Genomic DNA, 20,041 nt, shown 5'->3' with positions numbered 1-20,041 from the left:
CACTTTATCCGGTACCTTGTTGAAAATAAGTTGGTAATACTTGAGAAGATATATGGATCTAAGAACTCGACAGACATGTTGACTAAGGGTGTCACTATTGAGAAGCTAAAGTTGTGTGTAGCTTTAGTTGGCCTTCTGGCTTGAGGACAAGAGGATAAGTTGCAAGGATGAGGGATTGTTTTTGGAGGATAGCAGTTGATGTTAGTGATTGAACTAGCCTCCAAATGGGAGATTTGTTAGGCTTTATGGAGCTTACTTTACGTTTGATCCAGTTAACGACCCAACCTAACTCGAATAATGTTGCATGATTTTTAATGGGAGATTTTTTTAGGCTTAGTCCATGAAGCAGAGGCTTGGGTCGACAGGCTCAAGTCGTAGCCCATGAACAAGCCTCTTGGGGGTCCGAGGGCAACGCCCTTGGGAAAAATTTTGGCCCGTTTTGTAGCTCATTATGTAATCCTGTGCACATGATATAAAAGCTGGTTTTTTTGGTGATTAGGGTTTTGTCTTGGTTGTTGTTTGTTGAGAGAGAGAAACACTGTAACCGCACTTTGTATTTTTCCCTGATAATAGTGAAATCCCTGCAATTCCGTGGACGTAGGCAAATTACCAAAACACGTAAATACTATCTTGTGCGTGTGATTGTTTTTTCTTTGATGTGTGTTTTCTCTATTTTTTGTTTCTCATAGGTTGGAATTTCAATTGAATTCCCTACAACTAGTGCTTCAGTAAGATTAGGCAACTTGCCCTTAAACTAGAGGTGGAGCCAAGGGGGTCGACGGGGGGCAGTTGCCCCCCCCCCCCCCCCCCCCCCCCCCCCCCCCCCCTATACATCAGCTTGGACTATCTTCCTTAAATTAGGAGGAATTTTATCTAACTAAAAGTTCTACTCACTCAAACTTAATGATAATTTAGCCAACTATAACTCCGTCCTATTTCTTTGGTCTTGAAACAGAGTATAACTCTACCTTCTAAATGAACCAATAAGCAACTACAAGTCCTCCACTAGTATGCCTTAAACATATGTTTTAGTGAGTCCCTACCCTACCTTATCAAAAAGGCCCTGATCAATCCCTTCAAAAATGCACTCTTGCATGCCAATGTGGAAAGCAAAATGCAAGGCTTGGAAAGCCACAATCCATCATGAACCTTGATGGAGCTCCTCTCTACTTAGCTATTATAATATTTGAATTTTTTTTTAATCTTTTACTTTTGTGAAAGATTCTTGTTCATATAGTTAATTATATATTAAAAATTTTAAAAAAAATATTTAATTTCTATTACGATTTAGAAACTAAATATATATACACAACATATTAGGGAAACAAAACATTATTTTTTGCTTTAAGATAATCTAAAAATGATAATATGATCTCAATTTTTTTGTAATAATTTACTCAACTTTATAAAAATTTGTGTATAAATAATAAAAAATAACATAAATTTACAAGATAAATAGAATATAATAAATAATTGAATATGTTTTTTTTTTTGTGAAGATGTTTACATATTTACATTCAAAATATCACTTTTTTTTTAGGAACATTAAAATATCACTTAGTATCCAAATGAATAATTTTAAAATTTTAAAATTAGTTTCCAATATTATATATTTACATGATATGCATATATCATATACATATTTTACCTTTCTCACTCAAATCCTGGCTCTGTCACAGCCTCAAACTGGTATTTGTTCTTGCTCTGCCGGATTGTCCATAGATTCACATCTTAATTTGTCATTTTTTATTCCTAAGGTCAATAAACCCTGTACTATGCGTTTCAAGAGGGTTTTAATTTTTATAATGCAATTTATTTTTCTGTTTTTTCTCATCTGCATTATAAGTTTATAGTTTAGAACTAATTCTCTTTTTTTGTGTTCAGCCATTTCCCTTCATTTCCCCAATCTGATAGCCAGTGTCCTATTAGCCAATCTAAGCACCCTTCAATTGCTACAAAAAAAATTTTCTTTATTATTATTTTTTTTTTTTTTCTTTTGTATAATTGTGCCTGACTAAAATTTTCATATACTGGGATCGGTGCTTTTAGTTTGACTGAAAAATAGTGAGCTTCGAGGTTGGGGAGAGCACTATGTTTGGGACGGCGATTAGATATATGGCGACGAAACCGAAGCCGAAGATGAAACCTATCGAGCTGAAAACTCCACCGGAGCAAACTCAGACCATAACAAGGGTCATATTCGACATCGTCAAGGAGCATGGTCCTCTCACCATTGGCGACACCTGGGATCGGGTTAAGGTTGAAAGTAGAAGGAGGAAAAACCAGAGATTTATATGAATCTTTTGTTCTTATTGTGAAAAGTATTATTATTATGTGTCTGTACAAGTTTGAAGGCTACTAGCTTATAGAAACGGCATTTTGATTGCATAAAAGGCTGTAGAGAAGGAAATTGGGCAGTTCAGTAATTTTAATCCCAAGGGTTGTGAAATTCCCTATTCTCAATTTTGCTTCAAATATAGTTTCTGAGGTTTTTGGTCAAGTTGATTTGTACAAATTTAAAGGATAAAAGATGTTGGTTCATTCCCATTTGAAATTGCTTGATGTGAAAAATGTTGAATGTGTAAACGGTTATTGGTATTCAGTTCAATATCACAAGTATGCAACAGGTTGAGAATTAGATAAGTAAATGATTAGGCCATGTCAAGCAAATGAATGCTTCTTTGCATGCGTTAGGTTCTATTAGGCCATGGCAATGGTTATGCTATGCACAAGTCGTATTATGTTTCTCTAATGTGGGATGAGCTATTAGTTTAACTGTATGAATGTGTGGCAGCATCAGGCATAGTGCAAACTTGGAAAGTATGTGATTTGAATGTTATTAATCTCATTTGTATAACCTATGACAATAGGATAGTCTTTTTGGTTTGTTGCGGTGGATGCATATGGATTATTGGCTGGAAAAGCTGAGCTCAAGTTGGGAAGTGCTATTCCTATTGCTCTTCCTTTTTGCAATGAATTTCTCTTTTATTCTTTTCGTTCAAGATCTTTTTATGTCTTAACTATCCTTCTGCATTCCCTGTCTTAGTTTCTTGATGCCAAAAGTGTATCTTCTGCAAATTTTCAAAATGCTTTTGACTGATTCATGTGTTAAATCATTTTCAGGAAGTTGGTTTGAGAGGGTTGACAAGCAAGAGGCACATGAAAATAGTGTTGAGATGGATGAGAGAGAGGCAGAAGCTTAGGCTAATATGCAACCATAAAGGGCCTCACAAACAATTTCTATATACGACTTGGTTCACAAAATCCAACATCAACCAGGCAAAGCCAGATAATAATCCCTCACAACCAAAATTCCCCTAAAATTGATGTGTTATTAACTAAGCAGCTTGCTCAAGAATTATTACTTTTTTCCAGTCCACAATTACTTTGCACAATCATAAATGTAGAACTACAGGCTAAATACCACAACAGAGAAGTGCTTGATTGTAATTTCACTCTTTTCAGTTTATGTATATAGTGGCTGTTTGAGTTATACTTGTTGATTGGTCCGTTCTTATCCAGTTTATGTTTCTGCTGTTCAGGCTGCTATGATTCTGAATTTATAGTTTCATGGGCAGAAGGCAAGTGTTTGAGGGGAGAGGATATGTTTCCTCTGAACGCCAAAAATACCTTGTTGCATGGTGAAATGCTTGTGGCCTTATGCAACTAACTATTATGGGAGGATTTGCTTTACACGAATGCCCAAGATGTCTTCTATTAAGGCCATTTTCAGGTACTTCAAATCCACGAACAATATGTGGGTGTGTACTTTTGATTTTGAATAAGGGAACCAACATGTTTGTACGGTTGATTGTGGAGTAGCTTAACATGGTGACTTTTAGTATATTTCCATCGCACTCAAGGACTCCGGCCAAGCAGAATCAGTGAGGGAGATAATAATTAGCCAGGAACAATATGACTTGTTCAAGGGCCATCTCTGAAGGATTTGGCGTATTCTATCTCAAAGGAGTTGCTTAGAAGCATATAGGTTGGAGTTGGAGGGCGAAAATGGCCAATAACCATCTTTGGCCGAAATAATTAGTGTTCTGCCACTATTTATGAAATATTTAGCAATCTATCATTGTTTTGAAACTCAAGTTCATGAAACTCGAGTTCTACATAGAACTCAAGTTTATGAAAATTGAGTTCCAAAAAATTGTGACACCATGGTTGTAATATAAAACTCGAGCTTCAAGAGCTCAAGTCCTTTAAAAAGATTGTTATTAAAAATAAAATAAAAAAACATTTAATAGGTCCTTTTGTAAATCTTCATAAAACTTGAAAGTTACACCTAATCACTTTTTCCCCAATTCCCATATATATCCATGTGAAAGTACTCGCATCCTCAGCTACTTTTAACTAATTCCCTTTAGTCTTTCTTTTACTTCCAGTCTTTCTTCCTCAATTTCTCTGCAATAGCTGCAGTATCGTGGGTCTCTCTGGTTTGTTCTCCTCTTCTTTCTCCTTTTCTTCTTCTTTTTCCCTTCCTTTTTCCTTTCACATGTAAAACCGCCACTGCTTCATCTTGCCCTTCCTTTTTTTTTTGTTTTCACCTTCTCTGTTCATAACTTCATACATGTATATACATTAGTGAGATTTGAAAGGGTCTGAGAGTGAGGGAGACCGGAGCTTTGTTCTGACCTAGATTGAAAAATGGACAAAAAAAGCTTAAAATGGTTTCCCAAAATCAGAAAATTTCATTATCAGTGAACTTGAGATTCCAGTTTTGTAAACTCGAGTTTCGCAATTTTAATTGTAGCAGTTTTTTATGGAACTCGATTATTGAAACTCAAGTTACATGTCAAACTCGAGTTTCTTCATAATTAAACTGCCAACATTTTGCATTACAATGCTTGTAAAGCAGATCCCAGAGAAGAAACACGTCCATAATGCCAGAACTGATGCATTGATCAAGCACACCATAGCAATTAGAAAATAATAAGGAGAAGCATTTTGTAATTTTGAAATGAAACATGTCGTCCATAATGCCAGAACTGATGCATTGATCAAGGACACCATAGCAATTAGAAAATAATAAGGAGAAGCATTTTGTAATTTTGAAATCAGTTTCAAATCATTGGCCTATTGCCATGAGATGACAAACTATAAGAATAAAAATTTCCCATGCTATACAAAAACTATATGAACAGGCCACTAGCTCAATTTCTTATCTATACATAAGCTACAGCCCTTTCAAAATTCGGAGTATAGAAGACAACCTGGGGTAGGTTTTGGCCATTACCACATGAATATTGATCTCTCAATTTAGCTTAAACACATAGGGTTCTTCTTGACAGTTAAGGGGCCTTCCAAAGCATCAAGAATGTGCGCTGGTCTTTGACTTATGCAACACTTCCTTCAGAACTGCAGCAATTCGATGAGCCATGTGGTGCTCTAAAAACATTTCTTTGACCCTCTTGTAGCCCCTCTTCCCCATTGTGAGCCTCCTCTCAACATGAGTAGCGAGTTTGACAATATTTTTGGCAAGCGGAGTAATCCCTTCTTTCCCAATAGGATGCAATAAACCTGTTGTCCCATTCACTACAATCTCTGTGGTGCCACCTGCCGCTGTTCCCTGACAAATATTTTGAAAATAAAGCAACAATATATTCCATTAGTGCTTAAGATTCAGATAAGAATTCTAGCCAGAGCCTTAGGAGATACATATCGAAAAGTAACAAAATGAAATTAATTACCAGTACAGGCAGCTGAAATGCCATAGCTTCGATGGTTATCCTACCAAAGCACTCTCCACGTGCCTACATGGAATAAGAACAATTTTTTTGAAAAAGAAAAGGTAAAATGGAAAAGAAAGGACTATAAGAACAATGTACTCCAGTCTGCTGCTAATTCCTAGTAGGGAACAAGGATGCATCAACACATAGTAATAATAAATGTAACCTCACTTATTTGTTCTAAGGAAAATCTATTTTAAATTTATATAAAAAAAAAATTAAAAAAAAAGGGATAGACTAATATTGTAATGTTAATTGAGGGCAACTTTATACACCATTAGCCTCATAACGATGCTGTTGCTGTTGTTTAGAACCAACCATCAAAACAGAAATAAACAACGTCCGCATGATAATTGCAAAAAGAACAACAAACATAGAAGCAATATAAGATACATAACAAATCCACTAATGTAGAGCAAGGGGTCAGGCCTTGATGTGATGGCAAGTGTCTTCCACAAAAAGCAGCAGGTGAGAGAGGGAATGCTATGAGCATAGGAAGATTACCTGGGAATTCTGCACAAGAACATCAATTGCAGCTAGATAAGGGGCTACTGTTAGAGTTTTATTTACAAAGTGAACTCGATCTTGAATTTTCTTCAGCACTACAAAATTACGTAATTCTGATTCAAACTTAGTCTGAGCAGTCATGTCACTTCCAACAATTACTGCATGCATTGTTGGCACCTGCAACTTCTTTTCTTGGATCAATTGCAAGCTTTCATAGAATGAACGCAGAAACAGATCCTGGCCTTTTCCACGAGATACACCTGTAGTTATATTGAGTAATTTAGTTTCAATGAGCTATGCAAATACCAATAACTAGCATAAACCTAAGAAGCATTCTTTTGGTATTAATTTTCCCTCTCCTTTTTTTTAATTGTGAAAGAGGGTAAAGGAGGTGGGGTAAAGGATGTTATGGTAATTAAAAGAAATTGCTCATGCACAATAGAAGCAACCACATATGAAAAAGAAATTAGCACCAGCAAACATGCAATTATGGTCAAGCATTTACCAAATAAGCCATGGCAGAGTAAACAAATATAGCCTAACATGAGACCACATCATTCATTAATTACAGACAAGTGCCTTGATCTGTACAGAAACAGTTGAAATAGCAAAAATCTTGCATGTGATCTCATCAGTGATGAATGCTTACTATTTATGATGGCAAATAGTAAATCTTCATTTCGCACTCCAAGAGACTCCCTGACATGTTCACGCAAAACCCTTTTAGCTACACTATCTTCAGCAACTTCCATAAGTTCCTTGCTATTTCCAAGGTGAACAACATAGGTCTCAGGCATTTTAATCCTGCAGGGAGAAAATAGTTAGACTTTCATCACCTATTAACCAGAGCCTTCAAGTTATGATTTCTTTTTTTCAAACATCAGCCAGTTTCTAATAAAAAAATTCTATTTCCATACAGACCAAGTTTCCTTTGAAAGGTCATGAGCATCAGGATATGCATTGAATACTACCATACTGGCAAAAGTGATGATTGTCTAACCTCAATAACCATATTAAGGTTATCCTTAATATTTTATAGAAAAACTATAAAAAAAAATTGAGGGAAGAAGAACATGAATGCTGCTTTTGAAAATTTATGACCCATTCAACCCACCGAACCTGCCAGACCTGTATTGAATCAGAGATTGTGTGTGTGGGTTCTAGTAATGAATTTGGGTTGGACCTTCATCACTTATTAACCAAAGCCTACAAGTTATGATTTTTTCTTTTCCAAACATCAGCCAGTTTCTAATAAAAAATTCTATTTCCATATGGACCAAGTTTCCTTTGAAAGGTCATGACTCATGAGCAACAGGATATGCATTGAATACTACCATACTGGCAAAAGTGATGATTGTCTAACCTCAATAACCATATTAAGGCAAAGCTAGATGGAAACAGAGAGGTAGCACCCAATTAAAAGAGAGCGAGTCATCATTTGAAAGGAGAAACAGCCACCCCTAAACAAAGAGCAGGTGATGATATTCACTATTGTGGGTCATATGGAATTTTTATTAGTTGGTAATTTTCTGCTTGGGACATGTTCTTCAATTGAAAATTACCCACTCTTGTGGATCACCTGCTCTTATCAGCAGGAAAGCACTGATGTGGCTACAGGGGTGCCACACCCGCGTCCGACGCGGCCCGACATGGAGTGCGGTGGGCGATGACGCTGCTCGCGCGTCGGTGCCATGTCAGAATTTTTTTTTTCGTTTCCAGATACGTGCCAATTCGGGTCGAATCAGATTGTATTGGCCGAAGCCGACCGATTCAGGCCATACCAGCAGCCAAAACCGGCTTTGAATCAGGCCAAAATTCAAGTTAAAAAAAAAAAAAAAAGAAGGGTGTACGAGTGTCTTATTTTCCTGCCCAATTCAATGTACCCGGCTGATAGCTTGTGCTTCTGCTGCTGGATTCAGTAGCAGTTCTACTAAGACAACGTGCTGTGCTTCTAAAAGATTAAGGCCATTGGCTCCATGCTAGATTAGGATCAATAACACCTGAAAATTTTTTGATGGTGGTTGCTGGGCATTCACTTTTATATTTTCCATTGAACTGTTCTGTCCTCTAAATTTATGAACATCATGTTTTAGTTATTATCTACTATTGCTCTTAAATTTCGTATATGTTTATATAATGTGAAAAAGTATGCTTAGCAATATATAGAAAATATAAATAAAAATATTTTTAATAATTTTTTAATCGCCGCACCCCACTGCCCCCGCACCCTACTTTTTCAAAAATTACCGAGTCCCGCTCCCGCACCCGCACCCATGCTTCATAGCTTATCAGATGAGGAACTTTTTCTCCCTTCGAACATGTCACCATTATAAAAGCAGGTGATCCATAATAGTGGGTAATTTTCACTTAAAGAACATGTCCTAAGCAGAAAGTTATATTTAGGTAGTGACCTAGTGGCTTCAATTGTCCCAGGAAGTACTATTTTCCAACACAAATTACTTTTCTCTTTCACCTTCTTTTTTTTGCATTGGTACTCAATAGAATCACTATCATCAGAAACATGTTTGATGGGAATATATCTGCTTCCTTTCTATAATAACAAATGCCCTTAAAGGGTTACATCAATAAATTGGGTATCCTTACTCCATTTTCCAGTTTTTCTGATTTTCATGTTCTTTTTCCATGTAGTAGTCTTTTTTTAATGAAATTTTATCTTACCTATCAAAAAAGAAAAATTTCCCTGTTTTTCAAATTTGACGACAACCTCCCTGAAATATTTATGTTTATACGGTAATTAATTATCTACGTCACTTGCCGAAATGCAAAACCCCACCAAAAATACTAAAAACTTTCGTACACAAGGAAAATTTAGAGGTAGTGACTTTAAGAATTAGCAATACACTTCATAAAATGACAAAGATAATTCAAATGTCATTTCTTTAAACTTGATATCTGAAAGTAAAGGCTTTATAAGAGCCAAAAATACAAGTATACTGACTTGCCTAGGCATCATCTAGGATAAGAACCTATGCATTCATGATGCCATAGCTTTATCATACTTGTGCCTAAGCCATCAGATTTGAAAAGTATGCCTAGAACAATATATTCCAACAGAGAATATGTACCAGAAAGCAACTAAGTACAGCATTTATAAGAACTAAACTAAGAAAGTTTACATCAACAATTTAAAAGCCTACCTCAAGCGCTCTTGGGTCCTATTCTTCCAGTATTCTGCTGTTACATGTGAATCAATCATAGCACCAGCAACCAAAGGAAGGTGCTTGACATAGTCCAACTTGAAATAATGACCTCGCATTTCATGGATCCACCACAACACCTTCGGGAGAACACGAGGAACATTTTCCTTGAGAACAGTATCTAGCCATTTTCCAGCAACTGCTGTGTTCAAAACAACCAAATCAGCTTTAAGAGCGGTGTCTATAGCTTCCTGACCCTTGGCAGAGAAGACCTAAAACAATGTTTATGTGAAGGCATAATTAGAAACTAACTCAAAAAATATTAGACAAGTCGAATTTGGCTCAAATAGTAAGGGGAGTCATGAATTGGAGCATACCTAGGTTTAATTCTTCAGTCACAAGCAAAGAAAAACATAAAGTATATAAGCCACTATAGGAATTACCTGCACTCCTCGGTTCAACATCTTATGCTCCAAACTATATATCACCCCATCTGTGCAGCTAGATAAGGGGCTACTGTTAGAGTTTTATTTACAAAGTGAACTCGATCTTGAATTTTCTTCAGCACTACAAAATTACGTAATTCTGATTCAAACTTAGTCTGAGCAGTCATGTCACTTCCAACAATTACTGCATGCATTGTTGGCACCTGCAACTTCTTTTCTTGGATCAATTGCAAGCTTTCATAGAATGAACGCAGAAACAGATCCTGGCCTTTTCCACGTGATACACCTGTAGTTATATTGAGTAATTTAGTTTCAATGAGCTATGCAAATACCAATAACTAGCATAAACCTAAGAAGCATTCTTTTGGTATTTAATTTTCCCTCTCTTTTTTTATTGTGAAAGAGGGTAAAGGAGGTGGGGTAAAGGATGTTATGGTAATTAACAGAAATTGCTCATGCACAATAGAAGCAACCACGTATGAAAAAGAAATTAGCACTAGCAAACATGCAATTATGGTCAAGCATTTACCAAATAAGCCATGGCAGAGTAAACAAATATAGCCTAGCATGAGACCACATCATTCATTAATTACAGACAAGTGCCTTGATCCGTACAGAAACAGTTGAAATAGCAAAAATCTTGCATGTGATCTCATCAGTGATGAATGCTTACTATTTATGATGGCAAATAGTAAATCTTCATTTCGCACTCCAAGAGACTCCCTGACATGTTCACGCAAAACCCTTTTAGCTACACTATCTTCAGCAACTTCCATAAGTTCCTTGCTATTTCCAAGGTGAACAACATAGGTCTCAGGCATTTTAATCCTGCAGAGAGAAAATAATTAGATTAGGTTATGCTTAATATTTTATAGAAAAACTATTAAAAAAAAAATTTGAGGGAAGAAGAACATGAATGCTGCATTTGAAAATTTATGACCCATTCAACCCACCGAACCTGCCAGACCTGTATTGAATCAGAGATTGTGTGTGTGGGGGTTCTAGTAATGAATTTGGGTTGGACTTTCATCACCTATTAACCAAAGCCTTCAAGTTATGATTTTTGTTTTTCCAAACATCAGCCAGTTTCTAATAAAAAAATTCTATTTCCATACGGACCAAGTTTCCTTTGAAAGGTCATGAGCATCAGGATATGCATTGAATACTACTATACTGGCAAAAGTGATGATTGTCTAACCTCAATAACCATATTAAGGTTATCCTTAATATTTTATAGAAAAACTATAAAAAAATTTGAGGGAAGAAGAACATGAATGCTGCATTTGAAAATTTATGACCCATTCAACCCACCGAACCTGCCAGACCTGTATTGAATCAGAGATTGTGTGTGTGGGGGTTCTAGTAATGAATTTGGGTTGGACTTTCATCACCTATTAACCAAAGCCTTCAAGTTATGATTTTTGTTTTTCCAAACATCAGCCAGTTTCTAATAAAAAAATTCTATTTCCATACGGACCAAGTTTCCTTTGAAAGGTCATGAGCATCAGGATATGCATTGAATACTACTATACTGGCAAAAGTGATGATTGTCTAACCTCAATAACCATATTAAGGTTATCCTTAATATTTTATAGAAAAACTATAAAAAAATAAGTTTCCTTTGAAAGGTCATGAGCATCAGGATATGCATTGAATACTACTATACTGGCAAAAGTGATGATTGTCTAACCTCAATAACCATATTAAGGTTATCCTTAATATTTTATAGAAAAACTATAAAAAAATTTGAGGGAAGAAGAACATGAATGCTGCTTTTGAAAATTTATGACCCATTCAACCCACCGAACCTGCCAGACCTGTATTGAATCAGAGATTGTGTGTGTGGGTTCTAGTAATGAATTTAGGTTGGACCTTCATCACCTATTAACCAAAGCCTACAAGTTATGATTTTTTCTTTTCCAAACATCAGCCAGTTTCTAATAAAAAATGCTATTTCCATATGGACCAAGTTTCCTTTGAAAGGTCATGACTCATGAGCATCAGGATATGCATTGAATACTACCATACTGGCAAAAGTGATGATTGTTAACCTCAATAACCATATTAAGGCAAAGCTAGATGGAAACAGACAGGTAGCACCCAATTAAAAGAGAGCGAGTATCATCATTTGAAAGGAGAAACAGCCACCCCTAAACAAAGAGCAGGTGATGATATTCACTATTGTGGGTCATATGGAATTTTTTATTAGTTGGTAATTTTCTGCTTGGGACATGTTCTTCAATTGAAAATTACCCACTATTGTGGATCACCTGCTCTTATCAGCAGGAAAGCACCGACATGGCTACAGGGGTGCCGCACCCGCGACCAACGCGGCCTGACACGGGGTGCGGAGGGCCACACCGCTGCCCCCACGTCAGTGCCGCATCGGAATTTTTTTTTCGTTTCCGGATACAAGCCAATTCGGGTCGAATCAGATTGTATCGGCCAAAGCCGACAGATTCAGGCCATACCGGCAGCCGAAACCGGCTTTGAATCATGCCAAAATTCAAGTTAAAAAAATAATAAAAAATAAAATAATAAAAAGGTGTATGAGTGTCTTATTTTCCTGCCCAATTCAATGTACCCGGCTGATAGCTTGTGCTTCTGCTGCTGGATTCAGTAGCGGTTCTACTAAGACAACGTGCTGTGCTTCTAAAAGATTGAGACCATTGGCTCCATGCTAGATTAGGATCAATAACACCTGAAAATTTTTTGATGGTGGTTGCTAGGCATTCACTTTTAAATTTTCCATTGAACTGTTCTATCCTCTAAATTTATGAACGACATGTTTTAGTTAATATCTACTATTGCTCTTAAATTTTGTATATGTTTATATAATGTGAAAAAGTATGCTTAGCAATATATAGAAAATATAAATAAAAATATTTTTAATAATTTTTTAATCGCCACACCCCGCCGCCCCCATACCCTACTTTTTCAAAAATTGCCAAATCCCGCACCCACACCCATGCTTCAGAGCTTGTCAGATGAGGAACTTTTTCTCCCTTTGAACATGTCACCATTATAAAAGCAGGTGATCCACAATAGTGGGTAATTTTCACTTTAAGAACATGTCCTAAGCAGAAAGTTATATTTAGGTAGTGACCTAGTGGCTTCAATTGTCCCAGGAAGTACTATTTTCCAACACAAATTACTTCTCTTTCACCTCTCTTTTTTTGCATTGGCACTCAATAGAATCACTATCATCAGAAACATGTTTGATGGGAATATATCTGCTTCCTTTCCATAATAACAAATGCCCTTAAAGGGTTACATCAATAAATTAGGTATCCTTACTCCATTTTCCAGTTTTTCCAATTTTCATGTTCTTTTTCCATGCAGTGGTCTTTTTTTAATGAAATTTTATCTTACCTATCAAAAAAAGAAAAATTTCCCCTGTTTTTCAAATTTGACGACAACCTGCCTGAAATGTTTATGTTTATAAGGTAATTAATTATCTACGTCACTTGCCGAAATGCAAAACCCAGCCAAAAATACTAAAAACTTTCGTACACAAGGAAAATTTAGAGGTAGTGACTTTAAGAATTAGCAATACACTTCATAAAATGACAAAGATAATTCAAATGTCATTTCTTTAATCTTGATATCTGAAAGAAAAGGCTTTATAAGAGCCAAAAATACAAGTATACTGACTTGCCTAGGCATCATCTAGGATAAGAACCTATGCATTCATGATGCCATAGCTTTATCATACTTGTGCCTAAGCCATCAGATTTGAAAAGTATGCCTAGAACAATATATTCCAACAGAGAATATGTACCAGAAAGCAACTAAGTACAGCATTTATAAGAACTAAACTAAGAAAGTTTCCTCGCATTTCATGGATCCACCACAACACCTTCGGGAGAACACGAGGAACATTTTCCTTGAGAACAGCATCTAGCCATTTTCCAGCAACCGCTGTGTTCAAAACAACCAAATCAGCTTTAAGAGCGGTGTCTATAGCTTCCTGACCCTTGGCAGAGAAGACCTAAAACAATGTTTATGTGAAGGCATAATTAGAAACTAACTCAAAAAATATTAGACAAGTCGAATTTGGCTCAAATAGTAAGGGGAGTCATGAATTGGAGTATACCTAGGTTTAATTCTTCAGTCACAAGCAAAGAAAAACATAAAGTATATAAGCCACTATAGGAATTACCTGCACTCCTCGGTTCAACATCTTATGCTCCAAACTATATATCACCCCATCTGCTTCTGATGTCTTTTGGATTGTAATCCAACAAACTTCGGTACCAACACTTCTTAACAAAAATGCCAGCTCCATCAACAACAATGGTCCGCCTTAAAGAGAATTAACAAAAAGGAAACAAATAATTAAAATCACGAGATGAGGTGAAAGAAGACACCCATGTGGCAAACAAGATGAGCTCAAACGTAATAATGTGTTTGTGAACAAACATATACAACAATGAAAAAAATGCAACTACCCTCGAAATATATACCAAAAAAATGAATAAAAATCCTTTGTCCTATTTTCCGTGTTCCACTTTATAATATACCAATCACGACTTGCCACACATAAATTTTTCTTTCCTCATAAAATAACATAGTCTAAAATGAAAAAAAAAAAAATATATATATATATATATCTCTCTCTCTCTCTCTCTCTCTCTCAAACACATATACATGGTTTTGCAGTCATTCCAAACCGTTCTGAACACTAAGACACTGTCTCTAAACAAAGTCAATGATAGTACAAGTTAAGCAATTGAGTTATGCAGACGATAAATTAATGACTTTGGCTGAAACAAAGACAAGAACGAGAATGAGAGAGTACCAGAAAGAGAGAGCTCGTGCGAGACAAGGAGGACGAGTTTGGACTTCATGAAAGCGAGTGGACTCGGCGTGTTCCCGATCGGCGAGGCCGATTTAACGTTACCCGGCTTCTCCAATACAGAGAGGTGGCTCCGATCGCAGGAGGAGTCGAAGGCGGATCTGATGAAGAAGACGATCAAGGTGGAGATGGAGAGCATTAGAAGGAGAGGCAAGAGCCATCGCTTGTGAAAGTGCAACGACGCCCAACCAGAACCGTTCGAGTGCGAGTGCGAGTGCGAGTGCGAGTGCGAGTGCAGCAGCTGCTTCGCCATTTCTAGGGTTTCGCGCGAGCTTCGTTAGGAGGAGCTTCGGCATTTTAGGGTTTCGAATTGGGAGACTTTGCACATTTGGCTATGTGGATTGGACACTTGTAAATTGTAAAGAGGGGTTTGGGTTTTTGAAATTGGAATGTGTTTTTTGACTGTGGTTGTTTTTATTCGATGTTTTGTTTTGGAACTTGGAATAGAATACGAGGCAATGGAATTGGAATGAATGAAAATACTGTGCGTGAACTGTATGAAATGAATTAACGCCGTTTGACTCTTTGAGAAAAGGGGAGAGCATTCTTTCAAGTTTCCGGTTTTGGAAATCAGAATATTGTAGGGTTGTTCATTTTCTCGAAAAAAAAGGCTGACTTTTTCCATTTGTTACGTCGAAAACATTTATGGACTCAGAGATTGTTTTGGGCAATGATATTATCCAACACTTCAACCCTGAGAAATTGTACACGGTCATCTATGACTATCCCAATAAAAGACTAAGTCAATTTAAAAAAGAAATCAGCTTCTGTTTTGGTTTCAGTTTAAACTTTTTTTCCTTCTCAAAAAAAAAATTTAATTAAATTTTTTTTAATCATAAACTAGCTCACCAATTTTAAATAAGTTAATATTTTTTAGTAGTATTGATGAATCAAGGAAATTCACCAATGAATCGCACGATGCTCCTTTCGCTCGTATACTAACCTGCACGAAACAAAAGAGAAAACCTCCCGAAGGACACCGGTGTGGTGCCGGCCAAACACCCTCCGAAAGTTAAGTCAGAAAATATTCTCACAACTCTAGAGTGCTAGAGAGGGGTTAATTATGCGTACCTTGGCTTGTGAGGGTATTGGGGCTTTTATAGTGGCGTAAGGTTGACATCCTTTTCTTGGCGCGGAAGTCTTTTCCTTATAGGACTCTCCTTGTAGAACCCTAAATGTGATGAATCAATCTCCTCCTTATGCGGAAGATCTTTACCAAATATATAAGATTTCCGGAGTCCTACTAGCGCAAGGACTCTATTTGGGCCCTTGTGGGAGTGGGTTAAAATATCCCCCATGAAGGGCCCAACAGGCCCATGGTCAACTAGCCCACCTTCCTTCACCACGTCCATATCCGGCCCGTTCACATCAGGCCCGTCCATTGGAGGCCCGTGCAAATGACGGATCCGTTTATTTGGGAGTCCGCGGACCATTTTCGGTTCGTCCAGTCACATAAGACATTCCAAGGTATTTTGGCCCTTTCAGTTGCCCCCTCACCCGATGGGTCCGTCAAGAATAATGAACGGACCCATAGGGTGACGGATTCTAAAACTCGGTCAGGCATACAGGACACCTGTGTCCTTAGATTTTCATCCGTACACTGCTGGACCAGGAGATGATGCATTAATGTGTTGTGCCAAGTGTCATCTTGTCAATGGCTGTTGTTTTGGAACGAGGCGTCGCTTCATCTTCCGTGCACTTCCATTATAAATATCAGTCCTCCGCCCGTCATTTCCCCACTTGTTGTTAGAAGAAATTATCAGAGCAAGTCCGTCACGTCTGTCAGAGAGCAATCCGTTCACTTACGCATCCGTCGCCCGTCCCATCTTGCTCTAAGCTTCTGGTGAGTTATTTTATTCCCGTCCTTTCTTTTTCCTTTTGCTCTTATTTGTATTCCATGTGTCCGTCGTTATTTCCAACCCTGTCAGAGTCTTAGGTTTTGTCATTACATGTAGGCCATGTCTAGTGCGTCAAGTAACCAGTCGGTCGTTCCCGACGGGGCGGATTACGAAGGGGTATACCCGTCAGGTCCCAAAGACCACGACGTCCCGAGCGAGAGTAGTTCGTCATCATCTTCCTCGTCCTCAACACATGAGGGCCTGGAGATGATCGAAGTCCAAGAGGTGTCGGACGACAAAGAACAACAAGTGAGGTCCGTCATGGGGGTTGATGGACTTAGGGAGTTCGTCTTGCCCCCAGAGTGGACGGTCCACGCCTTTACGTCAACCATCAAGGAGGGTCACTTCAATACCCTTAGGGGTCGCTACCAAATTCCAGACCACATCCCACTCCGTCTACCGTATAAGTCAGAAAAATGTTATTACGAAGGAGTTGACGGAGTGGGTGTGTATGAGCAAGTGCTTAAGGCTGGTCTTAGGTTCCCGTTGAGTTCGCTACATCGCGAACTCTTAAACTATTTAGGCATCTCCGTCAGCCAGGTGTCCCCTAACGCCTGGAGAGTCTTCATCGCTATGGAGGTCCTATACGGAGCCATGTCGGACGGAGCGAGGAGGCTTTCAATAAAAGAGTTCCTCCATTGCTACCGTCCGGACGAAATTGACAAGTCTAGGGGCATGTACAGCTCTGTCCCTAGGAGTCCCGTCCTGAAAGTCATCTATGAGACCCCGGACTCAAATAGGGACTGGAAGAGTCGTTATTTCTTTATGGAAGGAGAGGATTGGATGTGTCATCCAGAGGAGACGGACTTCATGCCCGTCGACACAGTTTGGGGCATTTTAAACTCGTCTGGTACGGTCCGTCATATATTACTCCGTACATCTTAGTAATTTGTACTGTTTCTAACCTCCGTCTTCTATGGTGCAGTTCGACGGCGTCCCCAAATTACACTTGAGGAGTTCAGTTTCCTTGAGAGAATTTTTTCCAAGACAACACCAGAGGAGAGGATGTGGGCCAAGCTCGTCAACCTCAATACTATTCATTGGTATTACGACGGTCCCGAGCCCACCCCAGCGGCTTTAAAGTACGAGAAACAGACCCGTCTGCGTAAGTCCGTCTACCTCATGCCCTTTCACTTCTTTTTTGTATCGTTATTATTGTTCCTTAGTCCGTCATCCTTTTTCAGAGATGGAGGATGCGAAAAGAAGAGCGGCCATAAGACTTCAAGCTGCGAAGAACAAACAAGCTGGGACAGACCCCATGGGGACGGGCTCTAGTAAACCATCTTTAAAGCGGAAGCTGCCCGTGAAAAGCGACCGTCCACCTAAGCAGCCCAAGGTCCCCTTGGACCCGGTCCTCGGCTTGATGGCTGAGGGGAGTAAGTCAGTTACTCTGGCCAAGCACGGCAAAGGCAAAGGGCTGATGACGGGTCAGCCAGGCGAGCAGAAAAGTCCACCCGTCTTACTTCGCGAGGACTCCAAGTATGCCTTGGAGAAACTGTCGTCGATCATTACCACCGACGACTACGAGGATCTTGGTAATCACTCGACGGAGGCGATGGAGGAGACGGGCCTCTTCAGCATTGCCCAAGTAATCACTCCGTCGACCTTATTCCATCCGTTCATCATTTTTTAACTTATATTTTGCTTACTCATTTTCGTTGTTCCTCAGGCTATGATCATGATGAAAGGCCTGATGGGACGGTGTCTCAACCACGAGACAACCATTGGCCGGATTCGTGATAAGGCGAAGGTGACGGAGGGGGAGCTGCTCGACCTGAAGGCCTGGAGGGTCACTCAGGAAAAGAAGCTGAGGATGGCCGAGACGGCCCGGGATGAGGCCGTTCAGCTGGTGGAAAGTCTGAAGAAAGACTTGGTGGACAAGGACAGTGAAGTCCGTCATGCCAAGGAGGACGCCGTACGCGAGTACCGTGACTCCAACGAGGTTATCGCGGAGCTGAGTCTGGTCTACAACGACGGGTTCGACGATGCCCTCCGTCAAGTGAGGAGGTTGTACCCAAAGTTAGACCTGTCCACCGTCACCATCTCTGCCCCCGAGCCGTCCACTGCCCAGCCCGCTCAGTCGGAGGATACTGACGCTCTCTTTGATGAGGACGGCCTTGTTCGTGAAGCTCCAATGGATCACACTGCTGTAGACAGTAAGGCCAAAGACGCTGGGGACCGTCCAGATGAAGAAGGAGACGGAGCTTGATTATGTTAATTCACTTTGTAATAACTTAGTTTTTTTTTTTTTTTTCATAAAATAACATAGTCTAAAATGAAAAAAAAAAAAATATATATATATATATATCTCTCTCTCTCTCTCTCTCTCTCTCAAACACATATACATGGTTTTGCAGTCATTCCAAACCGTTCTGAACACTAAGACACTGTCTCTAAACAAAGTCAATGATAGTACAAGTTAAGCAATTGAGTTATGCAGACGATAAATTAATGACTTTGGCTGAAACAAAGACAAGAACGAGAATGAGAGAGTACCAGAAAGAGAGAGCTCGTGCGAGACAAGGAGGACGAGTTTGGACTTCATGAAAGCGAGTGGACTCGGCGTGTTCCCGATCGGCGAGGCCGATTTAACGTTACCCGGCTTCTCCAATACAGAGAGGTGGCTCCGATCGCAGGAGGAGTCGAAGGCGGATCTGATGAAGAAGACGATCAAGGTGGAGATGGAGAGCATTAGAAGGAGAGGCAAGAGCCATCGCTTGTGAAAGTGCAACGACGCCCAACCAGAACCGTTCGAGTGCGAGTGCGAGTGCGAGTGCGAGTGCGAGTGCAGCAGCTGCTTCGCCATTTCTAGGGTTTCGCGCGAGCTTCGTTAGGAGGAGCTTCGGCATTTTAGGGTTTCGAATTGGGAGACTTTGCACATTTGGCTATGTGGATTGGACACTTGTAAATTGTAAAGAGGGGTTTGGGTTTTTGAAATTGGAATGTGTTTTTTGACTGTGGTTGTTTTTATTCGATGTTTTGTTTTGGAACTTGGAATAGAATACGAGGCAATGGAATTGGAATGAATGAAAATACTGTGCGTGAACTGTATGAAATGAATTAACGCCGTTTGACTCTTTGAGAAAAGGGGAGAGCATTCTTTCAAGTTTCCGGTTTTGGAAATCAGAATATTGTAGGGTTGTTCATTTTCTCGAAAAAAAAGGCTGACTTTTTCCATTTGTTACGTCGAAAACATTTATGGACTCAGAGATTGTTTTGGGCAATGATATTATCCAACACTTCAACCCTGAGAAATTGTACACGGTCATCTATGACTATCCCAATAAAAGACTAAGTCAATTTAAAAAAGAAATCAGCTTCTGTTTTGGTTTCAGTTTAAACTTTTTTTCCTTCTCAAAAAAAAAATTTAATTAAATTTTTTTTAATCATAAACTAGCTCACCAATTTTAAATAAGTTAATATTTTTTAGTAGTATTGA

At 38.8% G+C, this 20,041-nt stretch overlaps 2 protein-coding genes across 3 annotated transcripts; one reads left to right on the top strand and one right to left on the bottom strand.

Annotated features, from left to right (window-relative positions):
* The first annotated feature begins 1,612 nt into the window (after nt 1-1,612).
* LOC112006325 (uncharacterized) lies at nt 1,613-3,493 on the top strand. Of its 2 annotated transcripts, XM_024038604.2 has the most exons (3): nt 1,613-1,689; nt 2,050-2,259; nt 3,124-3,493. In XM_024038604.2, the coding sequence occupies exons 2-3, from the start codon at nt 2,092-2,094 to the stop codon at nt 3,319-3,321; spliced, it is 366 nt and encodes a 121-aa protein (XP_023894372.1). In that variant the 5' UTR covers nt 1,613-1,689; nt 2,050-2,091; the 3' UTR covers nt 3,322-3,493. The 2 variants fall into 2 exon arrangements, with proteins under 2 accessions (XP_023894372.1, XP_023894373.1); XM_024038605.2 differs by lacking the exon at nt 1,613-1,689 and having other exon boundaries at nt 1,761-2,259.
* Nucleotides 3,494-5,024: 1,531 nt separating this feature from the next.
* LOC112004462 (uncharacterized) lies at nt 5,025-15,330 on the bottom strand. The gene is made up of 7 exons (XM_065776485.1): nt 14,648-15,330; nt 14,009-14,151; nt 9,401-9,672; nt 6,892-7,046; nt 6,240-6,502; nt 5,697-5,759; nt 5,025-5,575 (listed from the first exon to the last, which is right to left on the bottom strand). The coding sequence occupies exons 1-7, from the start codon at nt 14,955-14,957 to the stop codon at nt 5,318-5,320; spliced, it is 1,464 nt and encodes a 487-aa protein (XP_065632557.1). The 5' UTR covers nt 14,958-15,330; the 3' UTR covers nt 5,025-5,317.
* Nucleotides 15,331-20,041: the final 4,711 nt, after the last annotated feature.

The sequence above is a fragment of the Quercus suber genome, unplaced genomic scaffold, assembly GCF_002906115.3.
Source record: "Quercus suber isolate HL8 unplaced genomic scaffold, Cork oak 2.0 scaffold_133, whole genome shotgun sequence".
Lineage (NCBI taxonomy): Eukaryota > Viridiplantae > Streptophyta > Magnoliopsida > Fagales > Fagaceae > Quercus > Quercus suber.
The sequence above is the reverse complement of the archived record's forward strand: the minus strand, read 5'-3'. Positions and strand labels throughout refer to the sequence as shown.

What these genes read in the sequence shown, in the direction of transcription:
- LOC112006325 (XM_024038604.2), top strand. Translation starts at nt 2,092, where the DNA reads ATGTTTGGGACGGCGATTAGATATATGGCGACGAAACCGAAGCCGAAG. An exon ending in ACACCTGGGATCGGGTTAAG is followed by an intron (nt 2,260 to 3,123) that starts GTTGAAAGTAGA and finishes AATCATTTTCAG; the next exon opens with GAAGTTGGTTTGAGAGGGTT.
- LOC112004462 (XM_065776485.1), bottom strand. Translation starts at nt 14,957, where the DNA reads ATGGCGAAGCAGCTGCTGCACTCGCACTCGCACTCGCACTCGCACTCG. An exon ending in ACTATTTGCCATCATAAATA is followed by an intron (nt 6,503 to 6,891) that starts GTAAGCATTCAT and finishes ATATAACTACAG; the next exon opens with GTGTATCTCGTGGAAAAGGC. An exon ending in TTCTTGTGCAGAATTCCCAG is followed by an intron (nt 5,760 to 6,239) that starts GTAATCTTCCTA and finishes TATTCCATGTAG; the next exon opens with GCACGTGGAGAGTGCTTTGG.